The sequence below is a fragment of the Peromyscus leucopus genome, chromosome 9 (assembly GCF_004664715.2).
Source record: "Peromyscus leucopus breed LL Stock chromosome 9, UCI_PerLeu_2.1, whole genome shotgun sequence".
Taxonomy (NCBI): domain Eukaryota; kingdom Metazoa; phylum Chordata; class Mammalia; order Rodentia; family Cricetidae; genus Peromyscus; species Peromyscus leucopus.
The window spans coordinates 69,170,704-69,184,331 of record NC_051070.1 but is presented as its reverse complement, the minus strand read 5'-3'; the positions used below and the strand labels follow the sequence as shown (position 1 = coordinate 69,184,331).

General features: G+C 46.8%; 1 protein-coding gene across 6 annotated transcripts in view; it reads right to left on the bottom strand.

Moving 5' to 3' along the window:
* Positions 1 to 13,628, bottom strand: part of Acin1 (apoptotic chromatin condensation inducer 1) — a 44,928-nt gene that overhangs the window by 6,730 nt on the left and 24,570 nt on the right. The window contains exons 1-3 of one of the 6 annotated variants that reach the window (XM_028892254.2): positions 4,438 to 4,456; positions 4,110 to 4,171; positions 2,593 to 2,734 (exon numbers count right to left, since the gene is read on the bottom strand). In XM_028892254.2, the coding sequence (XP_028748087.1) occupies positions 2,593 to 2,734; positions 4,110 to 4,132 (165 nt within the window). In that variant the 5' untranslated portion in view covers positions 4,133 to 4,171; positions 4,438 to 4,456. The other 5 variants (XM_028892249.2, XM_028892252.2, XM_028892250.2 and 2 more) reach the window with 5 other exon arrangements.

Here is a 13,628-nt window from a genome sequence, read left to right as displayed (position 1 = left end):
AACCAACCCCAGGAGACAGATTTGGGCAAGCCTCTTCCCAGACACTCAGGGGGAGCAGTATTACAGACAGAGCAAAAGTGTGTGTGTGTGTGGGTGGGTGGGGGGGAGCGGCACACTTTTAGATTTAGGTGCTTATTTCTGGAAAAACTAAGACCGTCCTACCCCCACCCTTCTAAAGGGCAGGGCAGAACCCTCTTAACCTTCCCCACCCGCCCCCAGACCCGCCTATATCATCTAACCAAGTCTCCTTGGTCTGTTAAGGGCCAGCCTGATCCCTAGCTGGGCTGCTCGTGATGGGTAAGTTAGTGAGAAAGGGGGAAAAAAAAGTCTTAATTAAAACAAGAAAAACACGAACCAAATAAATAAACCCAACAAAGAAATCAGAAAAATAAAGAAAAGATTAAAACAACAGATTAAAGGAGAAGTAGAAAATAAAGAATGAACTAGGAATATGACAAATGTTCCAGGTACCATCTCACACCTGGGATCTTCAGTTCAGCCAATCGCACCTCACTGTGTACTGTATCTAGTCAACCGCCGGTCCAATCAGAATGGGCCCTCCCTGCTAGGCGCTGTGCAATTGGTGGGGGGTTGGGTTGGCAAAAAAGGTGGGCGCACGGCGTGGTAGTCAGCGCGGCACTGCCAGAGTCCTCCCAGGGGCGCAGGGGGGGCGGGAGGGAAACGTGTGGGGGGACGCTGCCCAGTTTCCAAGATGTCAAGACAGTTCACTGGCGATGGCCAGCCTCAGCGAGGGGCAGAGGGGGAATGGGGGCAGAACATCAGTCCTGGCCCTGTAGGGCATCATCTTGTAGTCCCTGATGAGATGGCCTCTGAGTAGCAGGGATGCTCCTTGCCTTTTATGAGGCAGGCAGGCAGGACCCTAGTCCACCAGTGGCAAGCTGCAGCAATACCACCACCCAATACTTGGAATCCAGGTGAAGACTCCAGAGTCCCTTCCTCCTCTGAATGTAACTGGGGAGGGGTCCTTTCCCCGAGAAGGACCATGGAGCCTCTGATGAAGGTAGCCTGGGGCAGTCGTAGATGAACTTCCCCAGGACCTGGTACACATTCAGCAGCAAGATCAGAATATGTGTCTTCTGGGTTGTGGTTGGCATCTCCTCAGGGACTCCAGCTGAGACAGTGGTTCCAGTCAGGTGGATAGATGAACGAGTCCCTGCCTCCAGGGATGGAGGAGAAGTTGGAGCAACCAACACGCTGCTGCCCTTCACCATGGACAATAGGGACCAAAATAAAGTCCATCTGATGAGCAGTGGTGACACATGGGTTGGGCTGTCATCAGCTTTAAATCCCTGGGGTACAGACCCTAGACTTCTCTGCAGGGTTCCTAGTCGGCACAGCTTAAGTCATGGGTCTCACTCAGTGTTTACAGCATGGCACTGTTATCACCAACACCGACCCTCTTAGGTTTCTTGGTCCCTAGATGGGGATCCCAACAGTCTGTAGCAAACAAGGCAACCCAGTCTTTGACAGGTAAGGGCATGTGGGCAGGCGCCCCAGCACTGGCATAAACTCTTCTTGGGGTGTCCCAAGTAGGGAGATGATTCAAGTCCACCCCCTTCCACATGCTTTTGTTTTCTCAGTATGAGTCTCTCCAGAACAGTGCTCTTCTTAGCCCCCTGATGTAAGCAAGACAGGGAGCCAAAGGGGCCCATCACAGGAGCCCATACACATGCCCCCTCTGGCCAAGACACCTGGATAGCAGACTCGGCTCTGATTGGGCGGCTCAGTAGCAGCGGGTGGGTCCAGAGGTAGAGGCGGCATCAGCGATTGGCCAGTTGGGCAGGGTTATATTTTACGGGCGGATTACCGTACATGAGGTACTTGGACAAAGTTTTACGGGGAAGAAGGACCTTGTAATAAATAATATTCTGCACATCAAATCACTTTCACCGGCCCCCACCCCCGCAACACACACCAGAGAAAGGCTACACACACAACAGCCCCTCCCACCCTGTAATAATACCACTCCCAAACCCAGCTAATTCTAAATCTTTAAGAGCCAAGAAGACCTCGCTGGCTCCAATGGGGGACACCTCTTGAATTAGGTACAGGAAAAAAGGTAATACACACGCCAAAAAAGGAGACAGGGGCCTTCTGGATCACCCCAGTCCTGGCTTGTAAGAAGTGTACCTCTGTAATGAGACCACTGGGGGGCAGAAGAGCAACAAGAATTCCTCAGCACGGGTGATCTGCTAAGAGCCAGCAGAGCCCACTAGGTGGCGTGGAGGGCCATCAGGCCTTTAAAAGGGAGGGAAAGCTCAAGGAGCAAGCTTCCCATAAGCTTCAGCAGCAGCAGAAGTGGTGCTGGGCTTTAGAGAAAGGACCATTAACAGACTTCAGATTAGGAGTCTGGTCTGCACTACTTCCCACGTGGGGAAAGGAAATCCAAGAGCCCCGTCCCCATCACAGGGGCATCCCTTGCGAAACCAGCGACTTCTCCTGCTCCAAGGCCCTGCCTTCTCCCCTCGTAAGTCATCCCACTATGTGAGAGGGATCACCAGGATGGTCTAGTCTCCCTAGGCCCACGTTCTGCCCACCCACCCACGCCATCAGGTGGCTTTGGCTAGTTACCTCTTTCTTCTCCTCTTCTTCAGCATTGCCCTCTGGGCGGTCGTCATTGCCGACTTGGTCTGCGATGGGCGCAGGAGGCTCTGGAACCTCCTTTTCAGGTCTGTTTTCACTTGTGTCCATGGTCACTTCCTCCTTCTCTTCACTGACGGGATGGAAGAGGTTGGAGGGGAGGGCAGGAGAGAATGAAGGGGAAGAGAGAGCAAGATGTTAGCTCCGGGGCCATAAAATCCCACTGTCTCCTCACTTGGGTGGGATTGTAAGAGCTACCTTTTAGAGCAGACTAGAACTCTGTCACCACAGGAGGGTGGGAATGTTTTCCTTGGGGGAAAAGCATGGATTACAGTGATCATGGCCACACTGCTCTCTCTCTCCATGTGGGCACCCAGAACTGACAGAGTTCTTAGGTGCAAACTCCACAGTTCCCTCGAACGAAACAATCCTCCTCCTCTAAGAAGTCCTTCAAAAGTGACCTCGAACTGCCCATCAGTCTGTGGCCTCCCTACCCCCGGGCTGCAGGCACCTTTACTTTAACAAGAATCTAAAGGAAGCCCGGTTCCTTGATTAAAAACAAAACCAAGCCAAGAAGGCATGGCTGTAACAAATGATCCCGACCTTGTGTTTAATCAACTGTTTAATAAGCAAGTGCCCGATGAGCCCCCCATCTGGAGACAGCACAACGGGGAGAGTGAGGGCTGCAGAGTCTAGGGGTGGTGAGCATGCCCACGTCTCTCATGCCAGGGAAACCTACAACTGCTCCAGTAGGAAAGCCTGAAGCGCCAGGCCACTCTCGCCTGCTCAGTCAACGTTCTTACATTCGACTCTTCCCCATCTCTCCCCACTCCCTCATTCCAACTTCCAAGAGATAGAGAGCAGTCCTCCCAAGTCAGTACATACCCTCCCCCACACCACACAACTCCCCCAGACATGGAACCCACTCTCCCACAAGTTAGCACCCACTTCAGACAAAGAAATCTAGAGATTCCATCAGATAAAATATCTTCCTACCTTTCTGTCACCATCCCTAACTTCTAATCCCACCCCACCCCCCATACTAGGTTTTAAAAAAAATCAAATCAAGATGGTCAGGGACCCAAGTGACAGAGAAGGGAACCAAGCCTCCCCAGGCCAACAACTAGCACCAGAAAATCCAGCCTTCCCAACAGGCTGTCTGACCCACAAGGGGTCAGAAAAGCCTCCCTAGGGAGCAAGGAGAGATGCAAAACGAGGGGGAGGGGGAATCAGGACCGGGCCCCCAGCTCACAGGCCCCCACACAAACACGTGATTTGTCTGCTTAAATCGTGAAGAAAGGCTTATCAAAAACCAAACCCAAACAAACGACCTATTTCTCAGAGAGGGCAACTGGGGCCAATTAGGAACCGAGCAGGAAGGACAAAGGGAGAAAGCGGAATGCCTGAAAACAGACCAAAATGAAAGACAGTGAAAGCCATGAGGAAGCTAAGGAGGACGAGGCGGGCTAGTGGTGGGGAAGGGACACATGGAAATGTGAAGCTCTCACCCTTCTTTGCTCTCTGATAACATGATTTTTTTTCTCCCCCTGGAAGTGCTGTTTATCCCTTTCTGGAATGGAAGAAATAACAAAAACCAAACAAAAAAATCCTAAAAAAATTAAAACAAAAAAACAAAACCCCAAACCAAACAAACCACCTTCCTTGCCCCGAGATCCCACCACCTCCTCCCAGCCACCCGATCCAGAGAGAGAAAATCAAGATGCAGCAACTGGGGATCCAAAAAAAAAATGGTAAATGGAAGGGGAGGTGGTGGAGCGGGGAGGCTAAAATAGATCTGGCTTTTAAGAGAGAAGCGTTTAAGTCCTCACGGCAAACCCTGAGTTCGGCTGGATTGGTCTCTCTGGAGGAAGAGGAGGAAGAGGGCCAGGCTGCTGGTAATAGCTGGCTCTATTGTATTGGCGAAGCGGCAGCGATCAGCCGGAGACATGCAGGGGAGCCATCTTGCCACTTACCCAGCAGCCCGTGTGTGCGGATGGGGGAGGGCCCTGATGCAGCAGGGGAGGGGAAGAGGGAGGGAGCTGAGTGAGCAAGGTTCTTATCCTCTGGCAGGCCACAGGGAGTCAACTGGCTCCAGAAGCCAGGCCTTTCCCCTCTTTTCTCAGGTTACAACAGCCAGAGAGAGAGCTAGTGCCACAGGGCCAGGGTGCTTTCTCCCAGACCTCCCGGGGCACCGAAGGGAAGAGGGGCCAGGTGGGGAGAACACACAGTTGGAGCTGCCTGACTGAAGACATAAATTAAGTGAAACAGCAGGGCTGGGAATGAGAAACGATGAAAAGAAAAAAGATAAAGTCAAAGTGGAAAGATTTTTAAAGATGACCAAAGTTTCTATTCTACCCTCAGAACACTGAGACACAAACTTTTTTTTTTTTTTAATGTTCCCATCACCCTCCAACCCAGGAGAACTCTCCTGCTGCTCACCCCTGGCAAGGGCCACATGTAACCTGTCTGTTTCCAATGAATGGTGGAGGGAAGTGGATCAGTCTGGGACAGAGCTCCTTCTCCAAAAGAGAAAAGGGTGGGTGTCTCTGGAGGGACAACAGATGAGTGTTCCTAGTCTTCAACAAGGCCACTCAGCCCCCGGGTTGCCTACAACTAGTAAGGGAAAGGCCAGGAGGCCTTCCTTGCAGAGCTGAAGCCTGAAGGCCTCCAAAGCAGACAAGACAGTGGAGGTGAGAGGTGTCACTTGGGGCAAGGGAGAAGAATGACTGAGCAAAATGAGACTGGGAGATGAGCAAAACAGTAATTATGGGCATCTTCACGAGATTAAATATGAAGGTGGAAACAGACCTGAACAAAAGGTGCATTCCTGCCAGACATGGTGGCTCCTGACTACAACCCCAGTACTAGAGAGCCTGAGGCAGGAGGATTGTTATAGGTTTGAGACCAGCCAGTCAAATGTCCTCCCCCAGTAACAAAACACTGAAGAGACTCAATGAGCTAATTTGCCGATTGAAACGTACTCCTTTCCCTAACAGCAACGAGAACTGGAACACCAGAACAAGCCTCAAAAAACTTGTCTGCAAGTTTACACTCGGGAGGAAAGGGCTGGGGGACTGGCCTTGAACTCAAGAGATCAGCCTGCCTCTGACTCCAGAGTGCTGGGACAAAAAGGTGTGTACTACCACACCCAATCTCAGTATTTCTTTTTGATCAGAGCTTTTAGATAGGAATGGAATTTTCTACATGCTGTTTAAAATCCCAAACTTGCATGCAAAAAAAAAAAAAAAATGCATGCTAAAGTGATGCTCATACATTTCTTTAAAAGTTCCTTTTACATAATGATCCCTGTCTGCTCAGAAGGTAAGGCAAGATCCTGTATGGGGTCTGAACCCAGGAACCAGACTGGCCCTACCTCTCACAAGTGGTGTGATAGTGGCCAAACTTCCGACCTTCTCCTATTGTCCTCTAAGTGTTGCTAATATAATACCAGCTCAGGGACAGTGTGAGCTCTGTGGGGTCTGTCTTGGCAGCTGCCAGCAAATCTAGATAGGAGTATATAGGAAACACACGCCGAGGTGGTGGAGTCACTGGAGGGGCCCTAAATGAAGCTTTATTTTTTATTTTATTTTTTTAAATTCAAAGGGTAGATACTTTCTCTGATGCTAAAACATTCAGTGATGGGGACAACAAGTTTTGACCCTCTGAATAATAAATAATCATTAGGTCACTGGCCACCTAACTCCACCCTGCAAAGTTCCTCAGGGGTATGGACTGTGTGCTTTGGCCCCTAGCTCAGGGCCTAACACAAATACCCAGATAAGTACTTCTTAATTACAGTGTAATGATGGGTAACAAGTGAACACTTCACAAGCATTTGTTAATCTAAAAGATTTTTTCTCTTATGTTTCATGTATATGTGAGGTGTGGGTCCCATGTATGTACTTGTATGAGCCTGCATGTGAAGACAAGAGTTAGTTGGGAATCATTTTCCTCTTTACATTAGTCATTAAAACAGGGCCTCTCTGAGTTCAAGGCCAGCCTGGTCTACAAACTGTCTTGGAAAAAAAACAAAAACCAAAACACGGGTCTCTCACTGGGCAGTGGTGGTGGTACACACCTTTGACCCTGACACTGGAACTGACTAAGTAGTCCTTGAACTCACAGAGACCTTCCAGCCTCTACTCCTGAGTGCTGGGATTAAAGCCATCACACCTGGCTTATAACTGGAACTTTTATACATACATTTTTTGAGACAGGGATTCTCTGCATAGCGCTAGCTGCCTTGGAATTTGCTCTATAGACCAGGCTGGTCTCAAACGCAGAGATCAGTCTGCCTCTGCCTCCTTAGTGAACCACCACTGCCCAGCTGAGATCTGTGCCTTCTATTTCCTATCCACACATACATATACATAAATGCATGTGACAACAATTTATGAAGGAAGAGGCCATGAATTTGAAAGAGAACAAGGAAGGGTATATGAAAGGTTTAGAGGGAGAAAAAGAATGGGGCAAAGAATGATGCAAATATCTCAAAAAATAAAATAAAAAAGAATCATTATTTTGTGTTCGAGTGTTTTGCCTGCATGTATGTATGCACACTGTGTGTGCCTGAGGTCAGAGGGGGCACGGAAAGCCCTGAACTGGAGTTACAGATGGTCATGAGCCACCCATGGTCCTCTGCAGGAGCAGCCAGTGCTCTTACCCTCCGAGCCACCTCTCCAGCCCCTTCTATTTCCTTTTATGAATTTTATGGGACCCAAGAATTCCTAAGATGCTATTTTCAGAAGACAATAAGGAATCCTTGAAACTGTCCCATCTTTTTTAGACAAAAGGCATCCTTCTCTCTGTGACCCTGCTGTGAGCTCTTGAACATATGCTTCTGACCTGTAAAGTTGTAGTGGGAACAGGAGAGGAGACAGGGATCCACAAGCCAGCCCCAGGCAAAGCATCACAGCTCAGAAGAAAAGGACAGAATTACTTAAACATTAACATCACATTACACTATGAAAAACCCATGAGAAACTAATGGAAAAGGCCAATTCTATAGGCATGTATGTTTAACTTTAGTTATAGAAAATCCTAAGATGCTAAGGGCCTGATATGAAAACTTAATAAGAAATACTGAAACCTGATAGTATAATCTGGAAGGTTTATGCTTATATACAAACTTCTCAGTAAGCAAATTCTGATAACAAATTATGCTATTTTTGTTTTAAAGAATGTACCATTTGGGATACTGGCATTCTAAGTCTCCTGAGGAGCATCAGACTGTCATATTGGTTTCAAGTATTTCCTTCCTTTTCTCAGGGCACAAGGACTAAGCAAAGCGTCCCGAGTCTGAGGTTGCTGCAGTCGACGGGGTTTGCGCATACAGAGGCTGTCTCTAGAAAAGGTCAGTGTATGAACTCACTGCCACTCATGAACAGCTGCACCCATCCTTTTCACCTTTTACTGTACCCTCTGAAAAAATGGTTTCTCTTTAGACTTGGTCTCAGTATATGAGCCAGGGCCAGCTTTCAATGCAGGGTCTGGGATGGCAGGTGTGCACCTCCACTGGGTTTCTTGCAAGTAGAGCATGAATTCACTTTTATGTGGTATGTGTCTCATGTGGACATCGTGCCCATCAAGCTTTTTCATGTAGACACTGGGGATCAAATTGAAGTTCTTATGCATAGAGCAAGCATTTTACCAAACAAATGCACCCGCATGTGCTCCCCCCACCCCCCCTTCTCTCTCTTAAACGCGCATGCACTAACCCTCTACTGTTTAAATAAAAGGAGAGCATTACTTTTGGCTGTATGAGGAGATTTTTGTTATATCTATCGAAGGCAGAGGACTAGACTTTGGAACACAGCTTGACCAAATTTGAACTGAGGACTCACAAATTCTTGCCCTGAGCAAGGAACAAAAAGACACTACTACCACCCTACCACTACTCTTGTCTCTTTAGACAGCCTCACTATACAGCCCTGGATGTCCTGGAACTCTCTATGAAGACCAGGCTGTCCTCACATTCACAGAAGAACATCTGCCCCCTCCCTACCCTATGTGCCCGGATTAAAGGGATGTACCAAAACACCTGGCTCACTTCTTACATTTAAAGCACCTCACACACAATCAAAACAACCCACAGAGTAAGAATGATCCTTGAAGTCGGGCAGTGGTGGCACACGCCTTTAATCCCAGAATTTGGGAGGCAGAGGTGGCGGATCTCTGAGTTCGAGGCCAGCCTGGTCTCCAAAGCAAGTTCTAGGAGAGGGACAAAGCTACACAAAGAAACCCTGTCGAAAAACCAAAAAAAAAAAAAAAAAAAAAAAAAAGAATGGTCCTTGAAGTAAGTTCTAATCTTGGCCTAACACTTTACTGTTGTTTGTGGTCAGATGGTATTGAGATAGGAGGAAACCCAAGAGTTAAGCCATCAATGTTCTTTGCTATTTAGTATTTTTAAATGATCCACTTTTTAAGTTGGCAAGGACTCTAGAAGATCAAGCTGCTAAGACCAGGAGTGCTGTCAATCAGTTGAAATATAGGAAACCCACAAAATTTATGCACCAAATTCTATTGTCAGAACAGTTGTATGGGCTTCAGCCTGTGAAACATCTTAGGTTGCTGAACAGACTGCCTACCACAGATCAAGACAATGGACAATTTCATTTGCCCAAGCTACTCAGAATTAACAGGACTGGATTATCTTAGCCATAAAATGAAGGTCAAAATCACCTCTAGTACAGTGAAAATACTCTGTATATAACCCTAAGCTTCATACGCCCTGGAACTGAATGGAAAAATCCAGAAATAAAGGCATTCTCTTGTTCTTGCTCCAGTCTTAGACTAACCATCTAAAGGTGTGCAAGGAGCTCTGAGACACTACTACTTCTCAAGGTGCACAGTGAGCAGTTCTTCAACGTGTGCACAACCACTTTCAAACTGCCAGTGTGCAAGAGCATGCTGCGCCATCGCGGAATGGGGAAGCCACATTACGTTTGAGTGACATACAAGGGGATTTCACCCCACTTTGTCATAGACAGTGTGACTAGAGTTCCAAATAACTTCCAGAGTCCTAGAAGAAAAAAGACCCTTTTCCACAGGATAATGAACCCTGTCTCACAATAGAAAAACTAAACCTTATCAAAAGGAGCAAGCTTCTGGTTTCTGAGTCAAAAAAATAATGGCCACAAGATGGCAGCAGAGGCAAGAATATGGGCAAAAAGAGCAGAGCACAAAACTATCATTAGTCACAGGAAATAAGATGATCACACCGCTTGCCCACCACCCTCCAAATTAAAGCTAAGAGACAGCTGGAAGCTCTCTGAAGTGTGTAAATGATCAGACTATTATGTATAGAGATAATATTGGTAGCAGAATTAAAAACACAAATATGGAACAATAGAATATTTCCCAAAGCAATCCCAGAATTCCTGATGTTTACAGCTAAGTAATTTTAGTATTTTAAAACTTCATTTTTCAGGAGAATTTGAGATGTTGAAGCCAGGAATTCTGAGTAAATAAATACATAAAAATTAAAGACAGGATTTCTCACCGTATCAGGTTGGCCTTGAAACTTACTATGAAGTCAAGGATGACATCCGATCCTCCTGCCTCCACCTCCAGAGTGTGCTCCACCATGCCCTTTTTCTTTCCTTTTCTTTTGTGAGGCAGTCTTGGTACTTATCCCAGGCTAGCCTTGAGCTTTCGATTGTTCTGCCTCAGCCTCCCCAATACTGGGGTTGTAGGAGAGCGCTGGGGTTACGGGTGTGTGCTTGACACCTGTCTCGCTTCAATAACTTAATTCACAATACAAAGCTCAGAATAATGGACATCCATTCAACTACAAAATTACCCATCAATATTCCTTTTACAATGTAAGTACTGAGAAGCTCACGTCAGCCGTAAGAACGAAGCGTCTAGAGAGCCTCCTGTCTGCTGTGCTGGACTCTTAAGGTACCAACGGTACGGGCTGCTTACTAGTGACAGGCAGAGAGCAGGGAATGCCATGCTCCTTCCTATGTGGTTAGTCTGCTTTTTGGCTTTGCTTTGTTTATGAGTCAGGGTATTGCTATGTAGTCCAGGTTGGCCCTCAACTCACAATCTTCCTGCCCCAGTCTCCAAATGCTTGTGCCACCATGTCCAGGTTTGTGTGGCGTTCCTTTTTTTTTTTTTTTTTTTTTGATAAAGTCTTTCTATGTTGCTCTAGCTGTCCTGTAATTTGTTATATAGACCAGACCAACCTCCAACTCAGTAATCTGCCTATCTCTGCTTCCCTCGTCTGAGATTAAAGGTGTGTGCCATTATGCCCAGCCCAGACATGGGCTCAATATGCAGCACTGACCTGGAACTTGTGGTGGTTCTCCTGTCTCATCCTTCTGAGCACTCTGTGTGCTTATTTATTTCTTTTGCAACAGAGTTTCATCTAGTTCCTGTCAAATTTGCCATAGATCCATGGAGTTTAATCCTCTTTTGCCTAACTCAAAAATGGGATTCCAGGTACAAACCACCACGCCTAGCTTTTAGACCCTTCTTTATTACACCAAGTTCTTAGGCTCAGATGTAAGAGCATGGTGCATGTGATTAGAACACTGAGTTAGGATTCCTTAATTCCCTTACTGTCTTAACCAGAGGGTTACTTACACTCGGGTGTTTACTGCTTAAAGGAGGTGCCCATTTCAGCTCAGAGATCCCAGATGTTTTCCTAATGCCCTGATCACTGTTTTCCAAACCACCTTAATGTTTTGGGAGTTGAGGCCCTACCACAGTGATGGAGCCTGGCCTTTGTCCATTAAAACTCTGCTTTTATGTTTTAAAGGGAATCCAGAACCGCCGAGTCAAGGAAACCCTAAATGAGTAAAGAATGATCCTACACTTGTCGTTCCTTGTTATATCCTTACTTACACAGTGTGATGAATCCTTTCTGATTCTGGGAGATGAGAGATCTGAATCTCTGAGGTTTGAGGCTGTGTGGCAGCTGGTGGCTCTGCCTCTCCAGCTTCACACTTCTTTGGGCTCCCCTGTTAATGGAAAGCAAAAACAAACAAAATAAAGGATTTCATCCTGCTAGGTTCCTTTTCTTTAACCTGGAGCTAGTAAGACAGGGCAGGACATACATAGTACAGGCAGGACAGACATTCACATATGGCCGTCTTTGTTATTTTAGAATGTGGAATGGGGCTTAAAGACAGGTACTTAAATTTGTGTGTGTGGGGGTTCTATTGCACAAATTGTAAATGGTTTATAATAAAAGCCTGGAGTCAGATTATCAGGGTGAAGCTGAAAGATCAGAGAAGCAAAGCAAGCCACAGCTACCACCTCTTACCTCACCAACTCCTCAGGCTGACAGAGCCTCTGCAAGAGAGCGAATTCCTGTCTCCTCCCACCTTATATTCCTTTCTCTGCTCAGCCATATCACTTCCTGTCTCAATCTTCCTAGTGCTGGGATTAAAGGTGAGTGATCCTAAGTGCTGGAATTAAAGGTGTGGGCCACCACTGCATATGACATCTGTGACTAACTGTGGCTGGCTCTGTCCTCTGATTTTCAGGTAATAAAAAATTTTTATTTGATACAGGTTCTCATTTTGTAGCTCTGGATGGCTTGGAACTCACTATGTAGACTAGCTTTGCAACTCACAGATACCCACATGCTTCTGAGTACTGGGATTGAAAATGTGAGCCACTGTGGCTGGCTAAAGGTAGGTACTTTAAGACTTTCCAACTGGGCCTGTGGCTGAGGCCTGTAACTTCAACACTCAGAAGGCTAAGGCATGAGGACTGCAAGGTATGAACTACATAGCAAGACCCTGTCTTAAATAAAAGGTAAAAAGAAGTCTGAGGGACATAGATGGCTACTACTACTTTCCTAGTATGTGTACGGCTGGGGCTCTATCTTTAATATCAGGGAAGGCTTTCTATAGGGCTGGAGAAATGGCTAACATGTACAAGGCCCCAAGCTTCATCCTCAGCACTGCAACAACAACAGAGTGTGAGTGACAGACAGACAGACATCATATTCTAGCATATTCTTTTGGAGGGGCCCGCCACCAAGCTCCCAAATAAATCACACATGGAGGCTTATTCTTAATTATGAATGCCTGGCCTTAGCTTGGCTTAGTTTCTAGCCAGCTTTACTTAAAATTATCCTGTCTACCTTTTGCCTCTGGGCTTTTTCTGTTTTCCTACTTCTGTAAATCTTACTCTTACTCTGTGGCTTGCTGTGTAGCTCCATCTTTTCTTCCTCTCTTTCCCAGAGTTCTCCTATATATCCTCTCTGCCCGTCAGCCCCACCTATCCTTTCTCCTCCTGCCTTGCTATTAGACCATCAGGTGTTTTAGACAGGCAGAGTAACACAGCTTCACAGAGTTAAACAAATGCAATGTAAACACAAGTAACATAGCTTAAAAAAATATTCTACTATAGTGAGGTACTTAGGACTAAACCTAAGGCTTCCTGTTGGCTAAGTATGCACTCTACCATTGAGTAAACACTTCCAAACTTCTGTAACCCACAGCCCCTTTTTTGAGACAGGGTCTCACTATGTAGCCCAGATCGGATATGAATTCAAAGCAATCCTCCTTAGTACTAAGACTATAGACCTGTACCCTTATGCCTAGCTCTAGAATCTTTGTTGTTGTTGAGACAGGGTCTCTCAGTCAGCAGCGGTGGTGTACTTTTATTTTATTTTTTTTTATTTTCAAGACAGATTTTTCTCTGTGTAGCTTTGCGCCTTTCCTGGAACTCACTCTGTAACCCAGGCTGGCCTTGAACTCAGAGATCCGCCTGGCTCTGCCTCCCAAGTGCTGGGATTAAAGGCGTGTGCCACCACTGCCTCAGTGTACATTTTTATTCTCAGCACTTGGGAGGCAAAGGCAGGTGGACCTCTGAGTTTGAGGCCAGCCCTGTCTTGGGGAAAACACACACACACACACACACACACACACACACACACACACACACACACACACAGAGAGAGAGAGAGAGAGAGAGAGAGGGGGAGGGGGGGGGGGGGGGGGGGGGGAGAGGAGAAGGAGAGAGAGAGGAGAAGGAGAGAGAGAGGAGAGAGAGGGGGAGAGGGGGAG